Below are 20,240 nucleotides of genomic sequence, written 5' to 3' on the forward strand. Positions count from 1 at the left end.
TTATTGACAATAAAGAGACAGATGAGAAAGTGGTACGGTTAGCTTGGGCATTAAGGCCACTGTGGCCTCAAGTCATGCCATTTGGTTTGAGGGGCACAAGGCCAAACTGAGGGGCAATGGCAGACATGGCCTCCCTGAAATTCCTGCCCTGCTAAAAATCATGAAAATCTTAAACCAAAGGCCATAACTAGTACTACCTACAGTACTTACCACAATAATGCATCCCTCATTAAACTACCTACCAATCACCATACTGCATCCATCATCTAACTACCCACCTAGCACCATAACGCATCCCTCGTCATCTAACTACCTACCTACCACCATACTGCATGCCTCATCTAACTACATTCCTACCTACCACCATACTACATCCCTCATCTAAATGAAGCATGGCCTCAGATACTTTGCTATTCCCCATTCACAGATCTGCTGATCCTTACATCACACAGTCAGAATCCAACCAGAGCTCTCGCTCAGAAAGGGAGGCTCCTTTAAATACGGCTTGCATAGAGCCCTACAAAGGCTAATTTGACCTTTGGGATACACGAATAAGTATGCAATAAATGTAGTTTCTGCACTTTGGCTTTGTAGGGCAGTATAGCTCTGCTTGTTTAATCCTTCAGATAGCTGCCTCCGCTCCAGCCTTCACCTTTTGATCAGGGTCTGGCATAGGCTCAAATACTTGTGATTTTATGTCTGCTGATTAAAGCTAATATGTCAATGTATTGCTATGGGGGGTTTTGCTTAAAGTGCATAGCAAGCATGCGTGAACAAAATTCAGGGAACTTCTCTGAGCCAAGTTTAACTGTATTCCATTTGTTGCAGTAAATGGTTAAGTCACCATACTCCATCCCTCATCTAACTACCTACCAACCACCATTTTGCATCCCCTCATCTAACTATCTACCTACCACCATACTGCATCCGTCATCCAACCACCTACCAACCATCCTCATCTATGGTGGATGGGGGAAAGGGGTATGGTGATGAGGTCATTTTTCCACTCATCTACTTGCATAACTTCAGCATGTGCATTCAACATACCCACTGCTTAGTTTGTATTCTTCATTGCAATAAATGTGTTATTAATGATACTTCATGTTTTGTGACTTTGTCAAAATAAGTACATTTGATCACATTTGGAAGTAATCTGATGATGTAGCCTATATCTGAAAAATACTAGGCGGATTTTAACATATTTCATTGATATTGATAGACTTCCAATTTGATATTTAGTAAATGTAATAGATACATAAGGGCTCCTAGTCTAAAATTCAATAACTGACCCTAAGGAACCATCATGCAATAAATGGTTTTAAACGTTCAATCCTTTTAACCACCGGACTAGGATTCCCACATGCAACAGCTTCTGCTGTTGAAGAGCGCCATCCAATGCTTGAGAGTGGCATTGCGTTTGCAATGCATGCCATGCACACACTAAAATAGAGTTATTTTGATCAATTCACTCCACACAGATCCGGTTATTAGGCGGAAACGGAGAAGTACCAGATAAAGTAAGTGGTTCCCAAACTTTTTAGCCCGTGAGCCGCCCAAAAGAAACATTATACGTTTGCCCTGGACTGGGGTGAGCTCGTAAATCCCATAAAAATATGTCTGCGACCCACAAATGTGTCCCGACCCACTGCTTGGGAACCAGTGCAGTACACGCCACTAGGTGGGCTCTAAACCGGATCTTAGCACACTGAACAGTAAATAGAAACCAGGCTCGGGCTCCACACTACACACACAGTCGCGAGCTTATGTTAATGCAAGTTGTTGCAACGAGTGCAAGACAAATTCTTGCGTTTGATTTGTCCGGATTCTCCTCGAATATTTTCCAGCCCGGTAAGACCTCGTGTGTTGATCGGTGACTTTGGTTGGGTTTATATTTACATTTGAACCTGGGGCCAATCAATGTTAAAAAGCCGGTATTCGAGGAGGGGTGTTCTGTTGCAAGGCGTCTGGTCTGGTGGCCGATTGCAGTTGCGGTTCTCTCTGCAAGATGGCGGAATTAATGGAGAAGCCGTATGGCGGTGCCTCTAGAAAGAAAATGATGTAGCGCCGTAGATAGGGGCCCAAGCAAAGTGCATTTTGTAATTTGCATTGGTAAGTATTCCTATAACCCGGTACTTGATTGTTTACGGCTGTTTAGCTATTGCTACAGCCTACAGGTGCCGTGTAGCAACGTTAGCACGATAGCAATAATGATGATGATGGGGCCTGCAGACAGACAGTGAGTAGATCTCGGGAAATAAACGTATTTAATGTGTTAGTTGGGAGCAGTCGAAGCCTGCGTATGGAAATGAAAAGGTTGCCTTTAATCTCCCCATTATATATTTTAAAGATCGGTACAATATTGGGCGACATTTAGCTCATCTTGACCCGCATTGTTCTCTTTCTTTTTTAGCTCGCTCTGAGAGGGATGCAGTGGAAGATGATGAACAAGAGCCTAGAGACCCCCTATTAAGCTGAATGCATTGTGATTTCCAATAATTGAGACAGTAATTCTAAAAGCTGTCTACATTAATGAAAAGAACAATGTAGTCAGCTTAGCCTATTCAACACTGGTACATGGTCTATACACAGGAATGCTCCTCTGCATGTGTTTTGCTTTCAACTAGGCTCGTGGAAGAAACCGTTCTAGGTAGATAGAGTAGAGTAAATAGCCATTTTGTATAAGTCTAATAAGCAAGTAGCTCACTCAGTAAAGATGGAGATAGATGATATACTGCCCCCTCTCCCCTTGGAGCCACCTAGTGATGAATTCGGACAGGGCGATGGCCGAGCACCTCCACTACCTCCCCTGCAAACGTCCAGTGAGGCAGAGCTAATGGACGTTGGCTCTGGTGGTGATGGACCCACACACACCCCAGAAGGGGATGCCGGGGAAGCACAGCATCAGCAGCAGCCGCAGCCCTTCACCAACGGCTCCGTAACATTCTGTACTCACCTCTCGAACGAGGGACCCCTCCCTCCCCCCGGTCCCCCCCAGTGCCCCCGAACAGCTCGCCACGCTCCTAGCCATGTCACCACGTTCCTCCCAGACCTCAAGTTGCTCCGCGATGTTAAGATCAGCGTGAGCTTCACAGAGAGCAGCAATAGCAAAGACAGGAAGGTTTTGTACACTGGCGTAGGGAAGGAAAACGCAATGGAGGTTGGCGCGGATAGCCTGAATGGTGAGTTGCATGATTGTAGCGAGCAAGGGGAAGGCGAGAGTAGCTTTAGCTCCGGTGTCGGGAACGGTGCAGGCAGAGTAGAGGAGTCTGAGGTAGATCTGGAGAACAAGGTAGAGTTCGCTGTACTGGATGAGCTGGACGACTTCAGTGACAACTTCCTGGATCATGACGACCGGGAGCCTGGTGGCTTCAGGTCAGAGGTCATAGTTCAGCAGGACCCAGCTGAAGATGAGGTCCTGACATATGCTTACGAGGTACGTCTTCCCATCCCTCTCTACTAGAGCCTAGAACTTCACTTAACCTATGCTATCATCCAGTCAGTGTCTGTCAAGTGAATAAAGTGCATCATACTTTTGTGCCTTGACCAATGTTGGCAGTTTTGTCCCTCCTTTGAAGTGACAGTTGATGCTAAGATGTGCGTATTCAGCCTGTGGTGGTTATAATTCATTGTTTTCTGCTGTTTCGTTATATAGTGTGTTGGTTGCCAAGTACTGAGTTCAGTGCAGGCAGTAGAAATATCAGAAGCCACTCAATATTCCCAAGATTTTCATACTAAAATGTTTTATTTTTTCCAGAGGCCAATCAGGAGAAAATCAACTTTGTTATTAGGTTTTTCTGTCCCAGCAACACACAAAACACTCTCGTAGGATCTATTATCAGTAAACATAGGACAATGAGATTCGATTCCTGGGTAGGACATGAAAACGAACGATTGCAGCTTATAGGTAGATTTGCACTCCACACAATTAGATTTGTCTTTAGACATTTTGTTCTTAAATGCTTTGTGAGCACGTGCATTACCTGATGCCGATTATCGAAAAATAACACATTTTGCTTTCCAACTGGGGGTAAAAAAATACTACACACCTTAAACGTGCTTGGGGAAAAATGCCAAGAAGTTGAGCCCCGGATGGGTGAACCCCACACACCCAGTTAATACAAGACTGTCTAGTCTTCTATCCCTTCCCCCTCGATCTTAACCATAGTCTCTTTTAGGAGGAGTTTGATAATGACGTGGATGCACTGCTGGAGGAAGGTCTTCCGGTACCCAAGAAGATGCGAATGGCAGAGGACAAATATGGCGGGGAGAGTGACCACGGGTCAGATGGAGAGGGAGGTGTCCAGCCCATGATGACCAAAATTAAGACTGTCCTGAAGAGTGAGTGGTGCTGCGGGTCTGCCGGTTGGATTGAGTATTATTGTGGGGGACGCAGAGCTCCTGGACTTATGTCTGTCAAGTATCACCATGTTTTTACATGTGAATAACACATGAATAATCTAGGCCTAGGGATATTAGTAACATCTGTTGTCTTGGTCAGGGGTTCCCAAACTTTTTTGGCTCAAGGCACCCCATAAATGTTATTTTCATCTGAGGCACCCTTACAATATATTCATAATTTTCACTCCCAACACCTTATATTTATGGCATATTTTAGTGATTATGTTGCGAGGAAAACTTTGAGATAATGGCCATTTTGGTTAGAACTGACTTAAAATAACTTTGTATTTCAAGTTTAAAATGATACTAAATATGCTTTTAGGTTTAACCAAATAAATTCAAAATATTATCAAATTATCTTGCGGCACCCCCGGATTGCCGTCACGGCACCCCAGGGTGCCCCGTCACCCACTTTGAAAACCCCTGGTCTAGGTATCGTGGCTGGGATTCTTCCTTGTTAGTTTTGTAATGTTGGTAATCGAGGACTTGAACCTTATTTTACAGGTGTCTCAAGAGGCTAGTGTCAGAGAAATGACATAATAATAATATTCTCACCAACGGTGACCGAGTATTTTTCACAATATTGCAACCAACCGTGGACCACTAACAATGCATTCAGTAATGTAGGATAGTGATGATTTATGAGCGGTGCCAGCCGCTCCAACACTTGACTGAGTGTGTGTGTCTGTCTGTCCATATGTCAGTCTGTCTGTCCAGACTATCATGATTAGTGGTCATTTGAGAGTTTTGCCTACATTTGAAAATAACTTCAAGGCTTAACTATTACAGTCAAGACGCACATGTATAAAACACAGTGCCTTGTGAAGTTCTGCATTATGAGTTGTCAGGCAGAATTCCAGTTACAGCAATGAAGTGTTTTTAGTTTTACTTTTTGCAACTACTTGTCTCAGTGAGTTTTTTCTTCTTCTCCACACTGATAGATAGATAACTTCATTATCTCATGAGGGAAAATCAGTCACCCAGAGGTGGCACAGCATTTGAAGTTACAAAGTTACAGGTAAAAGTAGGAAAAAGTACAGTTGTGTACAGCAAAAAACAAGGTAAATGGTAAATGGTGCATTTTATCCAAAGCGCTTTACAGAGATTGTGCATTACATTCACCCATTCACGCACACATTCATACACCGGTTGCGGAGGAAACCATGCAAGGCACCAACCTACTCACCGGGAGCAATGTGGGGTTCAGAGTCTTGCCCAAGGACCCTTCGACATTAACTCAGGGGGAGCCCGGATTCGAACTGGGAACTTCGGGAACCCTAAGTGCTCTAATAACGGTTTCTCTACCCCTGAGCTATGCCGCCCCACAAGTTAAACAAAGAGTGTCCATAACAGTCAGTGCTTCATAAGAGTGTCACCGTCTTCTCGTCATAAAACACAAATAACTAGAAGCAGTGCTCTTCCGAGCACAGGTCTCCACCAGGCCACACAAATCGGCCTGTTATAGCGCCACCATGAGGCTGATTTAAAAAATGTGGGGCAGAGGTTCTGAATTAGCATCCAGGGAGTGTGTGTGCTCAGTTTGGCAGCGATCGGGCCAACGGCGCCGGAGATTAGCTGGTAACAACCAGGCCACACAAATCGGCCTGTTATAGCGCCACCATGAGGCTGATTTGAAAAATGTGGGGCAGAGGTTCTAGATTGGCATCCAGGGAGTGTGTGTGCTCAGTTTGGCAGCGATCGGGCCAACGGTGACTGAGACGGATGCACGCACGGACGGACGGACGGAGGGGAAAACATACTCTCCCTCAGCCTTCGGCTGGTGGAGACAATAATACTACTTCAATCACAGACAAAAAGTGTCCATTGATCAGTGCAAAAAGCACGAGACGTGCACACAGCGAAACTGACACACCTCAAAAATAAGTACAGGGCTACTGAGTTAGGTTGGAGCCAGAAAATAACAAAAGTGTCAAATCACAAGTTTTCTCAAGGCACTTTACATGTAGAGCAAAGACACGACATTGTCCCACCCTGAGCAAGCATTTTTTTTGCTGCAGTTTCAACTGTCATACCTTTTTTTTTAAAGCTCCCGAATCTTGGACATTTAGGTGACCGAACGTGGGCATCAAAGATCAGCAAGACGGGTCCAATTAGTCCATGTACAGTATCTTTCTTTCCTGTGTTCTGCCTTTCCTAGGTCGGGGTCGACCGCCCACTGAGCCCCTCCCTGATGGATGGATCATGACATTCCATAACTCGGGCATTCCAGTCTATCTGCACAGGGAGACACGTGTGGTGACCTGGTCTAGACCATACTTTCTGGGGACCGGGAGTATCAGGGTAAGACAGAACGCTTGTTTGAATTGATAGTAGGGTTGCAACGGTACTCAGTGTTACCGGTGAGCGTGCACAACACAGAGTACTTTACTTGCACACCAATAACACCGTTAAATAAAAAGAAAGCGCATCCGCTCCCCTGCTCTGCCCGAGGATCGCATTAGAGATGTGACGTTCGCCAACGATTCCGCTCTTTTGAACAGCTCTTTTAAATGAACGATGGGATTCGGTTCTCAATTGCGGGAGGCCGGAGCTGTTCCTTGTGTGGGAGTGTCAAGAATCAGAATTCAGAATCAACGGATCATCCATGGGGCGAGGCACAGCCCATCAGACTGCATGACGTCTCATCCCCACTCGCAGGGCACGTTCCAGGAGACTAGTTGTGGCTTTATAATGTCACAGCGCGCATTAGGCGGAAAAACAACGATTAGCCAAGCAAGAAAACGCAGGGCTGTTGTAACACTAACAGTGGTGTTGTTTTTTTTTACAAAGCTGAATTTTTAATATGGTCGGATGGTTGTTTTTGTTGTAGCTTGAGGTAGCATTGGCTGCTACTGAGTGCTCACAAGACGACAAGACACGCAATGGTGGTTGAACCGGTGTTACCGATAACCGCGGTGTTGACACGGACGATATTTTCGGTGTTAAAAATCTCCGTTGCAACCCTAATTGATAGGTGAGACAGTTTCTTAACACTCGACTTAGTATCATTCGTTCGCTAATACTTACTTGTGTGAGTAATGCTGTTATCCTCCTCTCAGTGAAATACGTATTCTTTGTATAATTGTACAATCCACAGTTTTTGCTTTTAGTTTGGATATATACAGTATGAGCAACACAAGTTCATTAGGAAACCCTATGGTTTAGCTGCTTGGTCCACCTTTTGTGTGCAATATCACGCAAACCAACCATTATTCACACTCCCTAAATGTCAACTACAGGACACATACACACTTACTAACCTACTCCGTTTGCTGATCTGATCTGTTTGCAGAGAGTCCTTCTGCCTTATACCCACCACCTCTCCAGCTCATGTGCATGGCAAACGTCTGATTGTGCAGCAGCGAGCCATAAAAGCAGATTTTGTGTGCAAGACTAAAACCTATCACCATATTATTACTATGAAGGTGTCCTGATGGAAATTCATTTATATGTAAAATTTCCGGATTTGATATTTGTGTTAGGATGTCTTTACATTTTATTGATTATTATTTTTAATCTGTATCCTAGTCTTGGTCTCCGTCGTTAGGTGTAGAGAAACAGCAAAAAGTAATTTTATCAAAGTCTTCAAACTGTTGGTTGCTATTCTGTTGCAGGCAATGTACATTGCTCTGGATAAGATCATTGCATAAACATAGGCTGCTAAAATGTAACTCCATTAAAACTTCAGTCTGCCCTTCCTTCTTGTTCATCTGGGTACAGAAACATGACGCTCCCACCACCAGCATCCCCTGTCTGCACTACAGGAAGATGAAGGAGGTGGAGGAGAAGGAACTCAATGGAGAGGTGACCCCCAATGCCGAGGTGTCTCCCGTCAAGCCAGGCGAGGAGGAGATGGCCGACAGCACAGACAGGGCTGATGAGCCAGACTCAACAGCCCAGGAACAAGAGGAGAGCCTGGTTGTTGGCAGCTTGGCAGAGGCACCGTCCCCAATCCAAAGCAAAGTTGTGCCCCATGCCTTCGACACGGCTCAGGGAGCCCTGGGACAGGTCAAAGCCAAGGTTGAGGTGTGCAAGGACGAGTCAATAGGTAAAGGATGAGAGTAAAGCTTTTTTTCTACCCATTTCTTAACATCTTGACATTGATCTCCCAGAGTGTTGTGTATTTAGTAGGCCTGTGCATCGATTTACTATATTATCGCGATGTTAATGTCGGCGATTCAATTAATCGATTTTCCTGATTTTATTTATTTATTAAAAAAAAGGCGAAATGAACCTGAAGGTGAAATAACCACTTTCAGTCAGAGTAAATACAGGTCCTAAAGGAACAGTTTTAGGTCATGAGGATGTCATGTTATGGCTAAAGCTAGCACAGCCTGCAGCACAGCGATTCTTTTTTTTATTTATATGACTGTTGTGTTCTGTGTTTTCTGGCATTTTGACCAGGAACATGTTGTTGTAATGTTGTACCACTGGCACTTTGGCTGAAATAAATGTCGGAAAGATTGACTGACTTTATTTGGCTGCATTGATTTGAAGTACGAGATTCAACTTTTAATGTTTTATATTGTTTAGAATTGTTTTAAAATGTTTCAATATAAAAAAGGCTAAAGCTGTAATTTTTGGGGGAAAATCGCAATAATCGTCATTCGAATCGCAAATCGCAGGAAAACGCAATAATCGTGATATAATCGAATCGTCAACCTATGAATCGAAATTGAATCGAATCGGGAGGTAAGTGAATCGTCACAGGCCTAGTATTTAGATCATGTTTTAGGAGACTTTCTTTTCAAATGGAACATTTGATCGTTCCAGATGAAATGACAAACTTGTTTTTCACTGGGTTCTTCTAGGTCTTGAAGAGTTCCGTGGTTACTTGCAGAAGCGCTTCGACTTTGAGCAGGTGACTGTGAAGAAGTTCCGCACCTGGGCAGAGCGCAGGCAGTTCAACAGAGACATGAAGAGGAAGCAGGCAGAGTCGGAGAGGCCCATCCTCCCTGCCAACCAGAAACTCATCACGCTGTCAGTGCAAGACGCACCCACTAAGAAAGGTAATTGTGGAACCTATGAAGCTATTTTGTTGTTCAGGACTTTGTTTTTTAGGGTCTGATGCCACTCTGTGGAAAGATCATAAAGTGACCTAATGCAACAAATGATACAGTAGTAGCTCTCTGGTTTAACCATGTTGTACTCCTATGTTAACACATTGACTGCCAGGTATTAACACATTAGATGCTAGGGGTTTTTAGCGAGTCCATTTCTTTTTATTTAATCAGCAATTAGCACGGAACTAGGAAATCTTTGGCATATAAAGTGTTAACACTGTCCTGTTTTTATCAGAATTCGTCATCAACCCTAATGGGAAATCAGAAGTTTGCATCCTACATGAATATATGCAACGTGTACTAAAGGTCCGACCTGTTTACAACTTTTTTGAATGTGGTAAGTTTCTATTCTCCTCAGTGATACTTTGAAGTTGTCTTCTGTTCTGTTTTTATTAGCCAGTCATTTCTGTTTTGGTGCTTCCTTGCAGAGAACCCAAGTGAACCCTTTGGAGCCTCAGTCATTATAGATGGAGTGACTTACGGCACAGGAACTGCAAGCAGTAAAAAACTTGCCAAGAATAAAGCTGGTAATTTTTCCTTGACCTTACCACTGTGTGTGTTGAAATCATGATGGTCTATACCAGGGGTCCTCAAATACAAATCTTGAAGGTCCAGAAACATTTTTTTGAAACAGGTCCGGGTCCGGAAAAAAAAGGCGAAGGCGAAATAAGGCGGATACATTTATACAGTATGTACTGTATGTATATATGTTTATTATAATCATTAGAATTGTTTATTTTAATTATTATTATTATTATTTGAAACTTTGGAAATCTCAGTTGGAACTGTTACCCCTGCTACCCGATGCTGGATAAGCGGTTGAAGATGGATGGATGGATGAAGAGTAGGCTACATTATTTACATTTATTGTGTAGCAATAAAACACTGGCTTATAGTTTAATTATTGGAAACTAAAGAGCATAAATGCAATATTAGGCTTGTCGTTCAGAATGGAAAATAAAGTGGAACTTAGCGTGAGGGGGAGAGGATTACTTGACATTCAGTTGACACACGTACTGCACAAGCCATACTGTGCTGATTGCCTATGTCAAATGGCCAGTCAAATCAGGGTCAACGAGTCATAGTTATTAACCTAACACAGCCTAGGATAGCTGGCAATAATATGCGAATGCGACGACACATCACATTGTTAAAGACGCATGATCACGCATCGCGAGTTTCGCGACCATTTCTCGTCTAATGCAAGCAGTTGGAGCCTTACATCGTGGATATTAATGTGTTGCTGTTGTCCTCTCCAATTGAACAGCCAAAGGTAGAAGATCTCTAAGTTATTAATCCAGTGGGAGCAATGGTTTCCAAGAGGTTTTAGCAACTCTTTCAGGCAGCGAGCGGCATGAGTGTGTGGAGAGGGGAGGGGAGGGGAGGGGAGGGGGGAGCAGCATGGAGAGCAGACTGAGTCGGAGGGAAGGAAAACCTTTGATCTACAAGCCCACAGCACGTTGCACCCGCGACGCTTTGTGGGCTTGCAAATTGGCGTAGGGGTGTGTCTTGTGAGCCTGTGTATGTGTTTGAACGAATGAGCACATACACACCCACGCACACACAAACACACATCACACACAGTCCGTCCGATCGTCAGATAGGCCTACAACTGTGCGGAGATTTCTCAGAAATGTGCCGCGGTCCGGACAGAGGTGCGCCTGGGTCCGGACATGGACCGCGGTCCGCCTATTGAGGACCCCTGGTCTATACTAGCAATGGTTCCCAACTTGTTTTGTCTGGCACTTCACTGTAACCAGGGTTCCCACGGTCATGAAATTCCTGGAAATATTTTGAAATTAGAAATATATTTTTCCAGTACTGGAAAAGTTTTGGAATTGATCAAGGGTCCTGGAAGGTCCTGGGAAAAAAATAACTATGCATTGTCTTTCGTTATTGATTTTGTTAATACTGAAATGACAAATTAAACATTGGACAAATTGTCAAATATTAGAGGCAGAAATTGTGAAAATAGCAGATCTACATGCTCACAACGCCGTTGCGAGGCGTTGTGAGCATGTAGATCGGCTATTTTCACAAAACAGTGTTATACAAAATTCCTCAACTCTCGGGGGTCCTCAATTATTTCGGGGGTCACGGCCTGAAAAGGTTGAGAACCACTGGCATACACTACCTGTCTTTGGGCATTGCGCATAGGAGTAAGCGACTCGTTATTGAGCTGAATTATTGTTATATAGTCCTGGAAATCGGGTTAAATATTCTGGAAAAGTTTTGGAAATGAATTAGTAAAGATGTGTGGGAACCCTGTGTAACATTGAATACATAGTGAAGTTCCCTGGCTCAGAGGGACCCAGTTGATAACCTCAAAGTTATAGCTGCTCTGCTTACATTGCAGTACTGATCCATACAATAAGGCACTAGGATGGATCAAATAATAAAATAAAGACCCCCACACACTCATACACACCTACAGTACACACAGAACAGAACAATACAAACATCACCTCAAAACTCTCAAACATACACACACATACAATAGCCTGGAATCAAACGAATCCGCCAGTGCAAAAAATATTAGCCCTTGGTGGATTTGGGTCTGGCCACGCTCAATTGTGAATCCATTTCCTCACCCCGAAGAGTTGGCTGACCATAACAATTGTGTCCAGAGCGATTTCTTTTTTAAAACAAAAACTTCCATATAGAAATACCAGACTCATATCCAGTGATAGTCTCGCTTTGCGAGGCTACACATACAAGGCCATGATTTTGGAGGGTGCAGGGCAGCCTCTGATGGCTGTTGGCACTAAAGCAAGAGCTATATTCTTTGGTAGATTTTCTGTTATTTAAAGTATCTTTTATAATTGATTCATGAGACATTCTGACTTGGCCACATACGGTACCAAAACAATACCAACCACATTGACTGGTGACATGAGGAATAAAATAAAACCAGTTAAATCATTGTAAAACTAACCAAATGGACCCATTGTTTACATTTGTACCCTCTCCATTACACACCCATGTACACTACTTAACTGTGTTGACCTTTTGTGACTTACAGCTCGAGCCACACTGGAAATCCTCATCCCTGACTTTGTGAAGCAGACATCTGAGGAGAAGCCTGTAGAGGGCGATGAACTGGAGGTATCGTTGCGCTCATGCAGACTCACTGTAGTAAGAGTTGAAAAAGAAACTATACTTGTTACTTCTGACTTTGGTGCTTTAAAGTTATACCATGTAACTTTTTTTTTTAAACAAATCTTAAAATTGTCCTAACTGTTAAATTGCTAAAGTTTTAGAACCCCCACTCCGTTATTTTCAGCTTCTAAAGCCTTCTCTTTATATGTTTTCTATGATCCCTACCGGGGACCGGTTTTCGCGGCAAGATTGCGTCATCACACTACCGGCCAATCACAGCGAGGGTTATACACTGCCGGCCAATCACAGCGCATCTTGGAGTGGGGTCGCTAGGGCGGCCATATTTGTAGTCTCCCGTGTGTCTCTATACTCGGGTGCACGGTGAAGCATGGGTGAAGGAGTGTATCTCCGGAATGGCTGAACGCACAGCAACCAGGGACCCCTCAAAAGATAGATCTTGGCGAGGTGGAGGCAGACGCGGGGGTGTGAGAACCGAAAAACGGCCGAAAGACGCGGACGCGACCGAGGTTTGCTATAGAGCTACTGACCACAAGTTGAGCAACTTACACAGTATAGCTTTAAATTGACTATGCAGTTTCTCATGTAACCCAATATGTCAACAAAGGGTATTTTTGGATGTCAACAAAGGGTATTTTTGGATAACGGTTTATCATCGCTGATGGGTAGAAATCTCTTTGTGTCCTTAAGGTAATGTGTTGTGAACTTTTAGATCGGATATTTTTCCTACTTTGTGGGACCCTTGGAAGTAGGGCATTAATTTATGAAGACATGCGAAGTTGAAATACTGAATTGAGATAAATGGTTTCTGCCTGACAGCGAGGATATGTAATGTATATGATCGGTTTTAAAATATTTAATTTCCATTTCTGCTAACCAGGAACCTGGATATGCTTTGACTAATTAGATTGACAGAAGGACAAATTAATGCGACCGCAAAAACGCGTGTGGGGGTAGGGGGACATTCACTCTACAGCGCTTCCGTTGCCCGTTGTAAATTGTGTGAGCCAAGAGTCTGTCTCAAAACTATTCAGAGGCCATTGATTTCCAAAGCTGTAATAAGCTTACTGCAGGGTTCCCCAATTAGTTTTCCCTAAGGGCCGAATTATGTCTAGGGTACCAAGCCGAGGGCCAAAACATTGCAGGGGGCGACGGTGGCGTTCCCACTACTCCAGCGACAGTTCAGATATCGTCGCATCGCGAGGCGTTGTGTGCTTGTAGATCAGCTGTTTTCACTACTTTTGTGCGACGGCCTTGTATGATGAAGCAGGGCTTTACTTTGGGAAAGAACGTACAAATTTGGAGATACGACGATATACTAGTGTTGTTGCTGCTCTTATACCACCAATATTACTAGGGTTGGTGGGGGCCAGACAGTAGCCCCCCGGGCCGCCTATTGGGGAACCCTGGCTTACAGTTACGATACCTGCTACGCCTGGTATCCTTGCTTCTCCTGGTTACGGTCTGAACAAGACTTTCTTGTATATGGTACTCGTGGTTTAACTATGTATTATTCTGCATTCTTCTCACTCACAGTATTTTAACCATATCAGTATTGAAGACTCGAGGGTGTACGAGTTGACCAACAAAGCAGGTCTCCTTTCACCGTATCAGATTCTTCATGAGTGCCTTAAAAGGTATGAGGCACAATAAGTTCATATTTTGTTGACATGTTTCTTAACTTATTTACAATAATTTTTATGACCACTTTCCCTCAAGTGTTTGACATTTATTTTCTGAATATTATTTTCCTTGCCATAGAAACCATGGAATGGGAGATACCAGCATCAAATTTGAGGTTATCCCTGGGAAGAACCAGAAGAGCGAGTATGTGATGACTTGCGGCAAGCACACTGTCCGTGGATGGTGTAAGTATACCATGACCATGTCTCATATAGATACAGTATATGCACACACACTGTTTTAATATACTGACCTACTTTTGTTATAAGCTGCATGTTTTCACATTCACTGGGGTGTTATACCATAGTACTAACATTAATGCTAGCACTGACCAGCTCATGGCCGTGTGGTTAGTGTCTGCCCTGAGACTGGGAGGTTGGGGTTCAATCCCCGCTTGGGTCATACCAAAAAACTGTAAAAATGGGACACAATGCCTCCCTGCTTGGCACTCAGCATCAAGGGTTGGATTGAGGGGGTTGATCACCACTACCACTCGAAGAGGCGGAGAATACATTTCGAATGTGTATGTGACAAATAAAGATTATGATTCTGCACTACTAATCAGGAAGAAAGGGAATTTCCGCACTCGCTGCAGTAGTTTCTTATTTTGTATTTTTATTTCATTAAAGCACAACAGCAGTCTCACCAGTGTAAGTTGAGGTGCAAAAACTACTGCAGCGAGTGCGGATATTCCCTTTCTTCCTGATACTTACCTGAATCTGCACCCAGTAAACAAAAATACTTTTCTACTCTCGCAGAGAGCGCGTCATCTCCAGACGGTTTTGTACCGACTAGGAGTTTTTAGTTCTGTACTACTAATAACATTAATGTTAGCATTCTGTAATACTAACAACATTAATGCTAGTATTGCTAATGCTACTACAGGCAAGAACAAGAGAGTTGGCAAACAGCTGGCATCTCAGAAGATCCTTCAGATGCTTCATCCCCATGTAAAGAACTGGGGCTCCCTGCTGCGCATGTACGGACGTGAGAGCAACAAGATGGTGAAGAAGGTGGGTCTGCCTCTGCACAGCTCCAACAGCAGGGAAAATCTAGAAAGGGTTTAGAGCTTGTATCTTGTGAAGAATTGAATGCGTTTATGCTTGCCAGCCAGGCCAACTAAATTGGAAATGTTATGCTTGCCAGCCAGGCCAACTAAATTGGAAATGTATTCATGCATAGTTCCATCGTATTATATATATATATATAACAAATAAAAAAGGGACCTAAGTTTTCTGAGAAACATTTAATAATTATTAAAATTTTACAAAAACATTATGCTGCTCTATACTGTACCCAGAAGGGGTTCCCGTCCTGAAGGGTAAAGCACAAAGGGTTTCCCGCCCAAAATGGGTAAAGTTAATGTGCAAGAAAGTAGGAAAACATGCACAAAGAAAATACTTTTATCAACCTGAAGGATTTTGGGGGCACATGCCCCATAAAGATTGGCCAGTGCAAACAAGATATTCATTGGTCTCACCAGTGCGCCTTAATTTAGCAGGTCTGTGTTTGTATGTGTGGGTGCACCTAAATGATATGCTAGCACACCAGTGTAATGAACTAAAGTTAGTCTGGAGCCTTGTGGAAAGTATTGCAAAAAGTCTGACCCTTGGTAATGACATTAAAGGTATATGCTAAAAACAAGCATGAATAAGATTGTGAAACAAAGTTTAATATGTATCCATACAGTATGCATTTCTTTTATAACGTTTTCTGTTAAAAGCCTGGGTTCTGGTCAGAGTTGGAGATGACATCAAGTTACGAACAAACCCCACGCTCATTCCCAAATGTCATATCTCATGTTCATATCTCATACTTCCACTCACACTGAACTCCCACTTCGTTGTTCAATGAAATGTCTTTATTCATTGTAATCGAGGCAAAAAAATTAAGAAAATGTCTTTATTCATTGTAATCGAGGCAAAAAAATAATAATAATAATATGGCCCAGCCCTAGAACTGAGGTTTCATCCAATATTGGCATGAGATATTAAGCTATGTTCTTATGGCCCAGCCCTAGAACTGAGGTTTCGTCCAATATTGGCATGAGATATTAAGCTATGTTCTTATATTATTCATTTTTTTTGCAGGAAAGCAATGATAAGAGTGTGATTGAGCTTCAGCAGTATGCCAAAAAGAACAAGCCAAACCTTCACATCCTCAACAAACTGCAAGAAGAGATGAGGAAATTAGCCAAGGACAGGGTAAGAAATCTCCTCTGGTATGCTCAGTTAGATCTTAATGTAATTCTGAAATCTATCCTATAACCCAGTGTTTCTCAAACACTGTGCCTGGGGACCTTTGATGTGCCCCTGAGAAGGGTCAAGTGTGCCCCTTGAAAAAAAGCCGATCTACAAGCACACAACGCCTCGCGGTGCGAGGCGTTGTGTGCTTGTAGATCGGCTGTTTTCACTACTGTTGTGCGACAGCCTTGTATGATGAAGCAGGGCTTTACTTTGCGAAACAACGTACAAATTTGAAACTTGGAAATACAAGGTTTCTTCCCGACCGTGACGATATTTACACCCCCGTATTGTTTGTGTGCCCATGGATTCTTGGGACATGAAGTGTGCCCATGCAGAAAAAAGGTTGAGAAACACTGCTATAACCACTGATAAACATATTACATATCTAATTTTAGAATTATAATTCATTGGATTGTTTGTAGTTCTGTACTGAACAAGTTGGAAGCTGAAGCTTCATTCATAATGTTTTGTAATTACATGCTGTACATCAACATTTGAATGCCGATTGAATGCTTTTTAACTTTTTGCGTGCCTGTCTAAGTTTGACAGAACATCTGCAGTTGTTGGCTGTGAGTGATTCTTAATCATTGCTTTCAATAAGCAACATTTTTGTAATATCAGGTCAATTTAATTGCAAGAAGTCCCTTAACAAGAAGGCTGGACATTTCCAACCACTGAAGATCATTGCCATATGCAGCATTTTAATCAGGGAAGGGCTGCCGCAGGGGTGAAATGCCACACACCACATTGTTTGATGCCTCCAATGGTGCCTCTGCCTTGGCCGGGGGGCTCAAATAAACACAAATGCCCATGTTTCCGGGTGTGACGCCAACAGAAGAGGGAAATCTCTGTCACTGTGCTAGCAAGTTGCAACTCATACTCCTACAGGTTTAGCAGGCAACATGATTGCTAGGGGACAGCGGGTTGGTCCCAGCATGCATGGCCACAGCTCTTGGTGTCAGATGAATAGAAGCTGTCTACTCCATATGTACTGTAGTTGTCTGCACCCACCTCAGACCAAACGGTCGGAGTTAGTCTTGACAGGGCCTATAATAAAGGGTGGAAATTTTAAAAGATGAAAAAAAAAATGTAGATGATAAAAAAAAAGGTTTAATCAAGATGATGTGCTGATCTCAGTTTTCAGTCCCTTAAATGGTTTAGAATCTAAAAAAAGGATTGAATTATTATTTTAGTTTTTTTTTTACAACTTCAGACATTTATAGCTTCATTTTGATGTACCTAATGTAGTGTCAAACTTAAGTAGTCACGTTGACGCCATATTCAGTTGGAAAAACACTATTTATGTCGGAACAACTGGGTTTTGCAACAAAGCATGAAACTTGTGTGTATTGTGGTTGTGCTGTTTGATACATTCCTGTTTCCTATTGTCAGGAGGAGACTCGGAAGAAACCCAAGATGACCATTATGGAGTCGGCACAGCCGGGCAGTGAGCCTCTCTGCACTGTTGACGTCTAAAAAAAAGTCTGGAAAAACACTGACAACCGGCCCGACCGACCCGCAGCACCGACCTACAGCCACTGTCACACACTCGCACCATGCTCACTTCACCCTTCACTTTATTATGCATCACTGAGATATAATGGCAATACAACAACACATTTGACCAAGCTGGTAGAGCATTGGCTTGCTTTCCTCCCTTACTGCCTGCTGTGTTTTTATTGGTTCACTGTGGTGGGGTGTTATGGGGTAGGGCAGTGGTTCTCAAAGTGGATTTCAGGGACTCTCTAGGTTCCTTTTTATGGGTGTTAAAATTGACCCGTGCAAGTCTGTAACTTTGACAGTGTACACATGGAACCAAATGGGTCCATTTGGTGACATTTGTACACTGTCAAAGTTAAGGGGAGACCTTCAAATGTCAAAGTTTGAGAACCACTGGAGTAGGGGACTAAAATGCACTAATGGATAGCAGAGCAAACGTCTACCTCTCTGGATGCATTCTCTGTGTACTGCACGGGGGGAAACAAACATGGTGTGACTAGTGACGATGACGTGGCATGCTTCGCTACTGCAGAGGTTCTCATCTTCAGACCGGTGGACTTGAAATTTGACCACATCATTAGTTGCATTCATCTGTGTCCTACAGTAGGTCTAAACTAGTCTCTAATTGGATGGATAGAATGAACTCCTGCAGTAATCTGGCTCCTCATAACTTGAGTTAAGAGCCATAGCTCTACTGCATCTAACCACTGGTTACATATTTTATTTGTTTTAGTTGTGCTGTTTTTGGAACCTCCACATACAGTGCTGGCACCCGTTTTCTTTTCTTTCAAAGGGATTACCGACAGTACATGTTTACTTGACCAACTTAATCAGATAACCAATTGTACGTGTTTAGTGGGTATTTTAAGTGGTTGGTGTTGCTGAACATTTTGGGTGGTTTATTACAAATATGCTTTTCTGTTATCTTCTTTAGAATGGCCAGGTGAAGTCTTGGTTTGCACGTTGAAATATACCATGTGAAGTGATCACTATTCAGAACCACAATTATGCACTCATGTTCTGTCAGATATTTATGTCAACTAATGCTGTTTGTGCAAAAAACAATAATGCTAAGTGTGTGTGGAGTTATTTAAGTTTTTCTTTCTTTTTTTCTTATGTATTAATAGGAACTAATACTTTGAATTGCCTTTTTTTAAAACTCTGGCAATACAGAATGAAAACATATCAACAGACTGCTATACAGGCTGGTCTTGACAAACTAGCGTCCTGCTCTCTTTATTAGCACTACAGGGAGCTGAAGCACAGGAGCTTAGAATGCTGTAAGAGGTGATATACAAGGTAAACAATCTTTACTCGCCTTTTTCTTTTATGCTTTTACGAGTAGCTAGTGTTTCAATATGTTCCTGTAAATTATCATAAGCAATGCCAATGACCCCAACCTGACAACTTGCTCAAGTGTCTCACTATCCGTTTCTGGCCATTTCAGTGTCCTTAAGGGAGTTACATGTTGCCTTAGTTAATCCATTTCATGAAGGGTGTATACATTTGGACCTATGAAAGGGGAGAAAAAAGACCCACTGGTGGAAATGGGGGTGGGCAATCCCTTCTTTACTTGAGGACATTTTGAGAAAATGTATTGTTTAACCAATTTAGTATTTTTAATGGTAATAAATATATATAAAAAAGCCTAAATGTCTTCATTGATACGCAAATGGAGAAAACTGCCTATAGCATGAGCAGATTTTAAGAGTTAATGGTTTGGTTTGTGTACATTTTGCCATTGTTGTGACAGTTGATTGTGTGTCCTGGTCTGTCATTTTATAACTTGGGAGTAGGAAAATGTTAAACTGAAGTTGGTACGCTTACCTCTTGACAAAATGCGATCAATATCACTGAATCCAAACAATGTGGTACAAACCAAAGCTCAAAAACAGACTTATGCATTTTATAGAATACTCATGTTGCTGCAGAACGCTTACAAAAGAATAATCTCTAAATATATAGACGTACACAAGACAGATGCAATACCTGCTGAAACAAATACAAACAGCTGTGCATTCATTCATTGTTTGGTCTGTGCTTTTTTTTTTTTCCTGGAATGTTCATTCCCTACATTATGTGGACACTCCAATTTGGTAGACGAGGCTGTTGTGGAACGGTGGACTGTTTGAAGAATGTGCTATCCCTACCGTTGTGTTCTTGCAAAGTGTGTGAAGAAAAGAAAAAAAAATAATGCTTTTACACTTGTTGGCATTGTTCCAATGGATTGTTT

General features: G+C 42.7%; 1 protein-coding gene across 3 annotated transcripts; it reads left to right on the forward strand.

The window, feature by feature from the left end:
- Positions 1-1,760: 1,760 nt before the first annotated feature.
- Positions 1,761-20,209, forward strand: dgcr8 (DGCR8 microprocessor complex subunit). 3 transcript variants are annotated; one of them, XM_080739341.1, is made up of 14 exons: positions 1,761-1,848; positions 2,411-3,433; positions 4,176-4,338; positions 6,557-6,699; positions 8,119-8,446; positions 9,210-9,407; positions 9,697-9,798; positions 9,890-9,988; positions 12,484-12,596; positions 14,115-14,215; positions 14,340-14,446; positions 15,147-15,274; positions 16,352-16,465; positions 17,900-20,209. In XM_080739341.1, exons 2-14 carry the CDS (start codon positions 2,714-2,716, stop codon positions 17,981-17,983), a joined length of 2,400 nt encoding a protein of 799 aa, XP_080595467.1. In that variant the 5' UTR covers positions 1,761-1,848; positions 2,411-2,713; the 3' UTR covers positions 17,984-20,209. The 3 variants fall into 3 exon arrangements, with proteins under 3 accessions (XP_080595467.1, XP_080595468.1, XP_080595466.1); XM_080739342.1 differs by lacking the exon at positions 1,761-1,848 and adding an exon at positions 1,939-2,109 and having other exon boundaries at positions 12,484-12,566; XM_080739340.1 differs by lacking the exon at positions 1,761-1,848 and adding an exon at positions 1,940-2,109.
- Positions 20,210-20,240: the final 31 nt, after the last annotated feature.

Source organism: Nannobrachium achirus, assembly GCF_963921795.1.
Source record: "Nannobrachium achirus genome assembly, chromosome: 12".
In the NCBI taxonomy this organism is placed as follows: Eukaryota; Metazoa; Chordata; class Actinopteri; order Myctophiformes; family Myctophidae; genus Nannobrachium; species Nannobrachium achirus.

What these genes read in the sequence shown, in the direction of transcription:
- dgcr8 (XM_080739341.1), top strand. Translation starts at nt 2,714, where the DNA reads ATGGAGATAGATGATATACTGCCCCCTCTCCCCTTGGAGCCACCTAGT. An exon ending in TCCTGACATATGCTTACGAG is followed by an intron (nt 3,434 to 4,175) that starts GTACGTCTTCCC and finishes AGTCTCTTTTAG; the next exon opens with GAGGAGTTTGATAATGACGT. An exon ending in AATTAAGACTGTCCTGAAGA is followed by an intron (nt 4,339 to 6,556) that starts GTGAGTGGTGCT and finishes TGCCTTTCCTAG; the next exon opens with GTCGGGGTCGACCGCCCACT.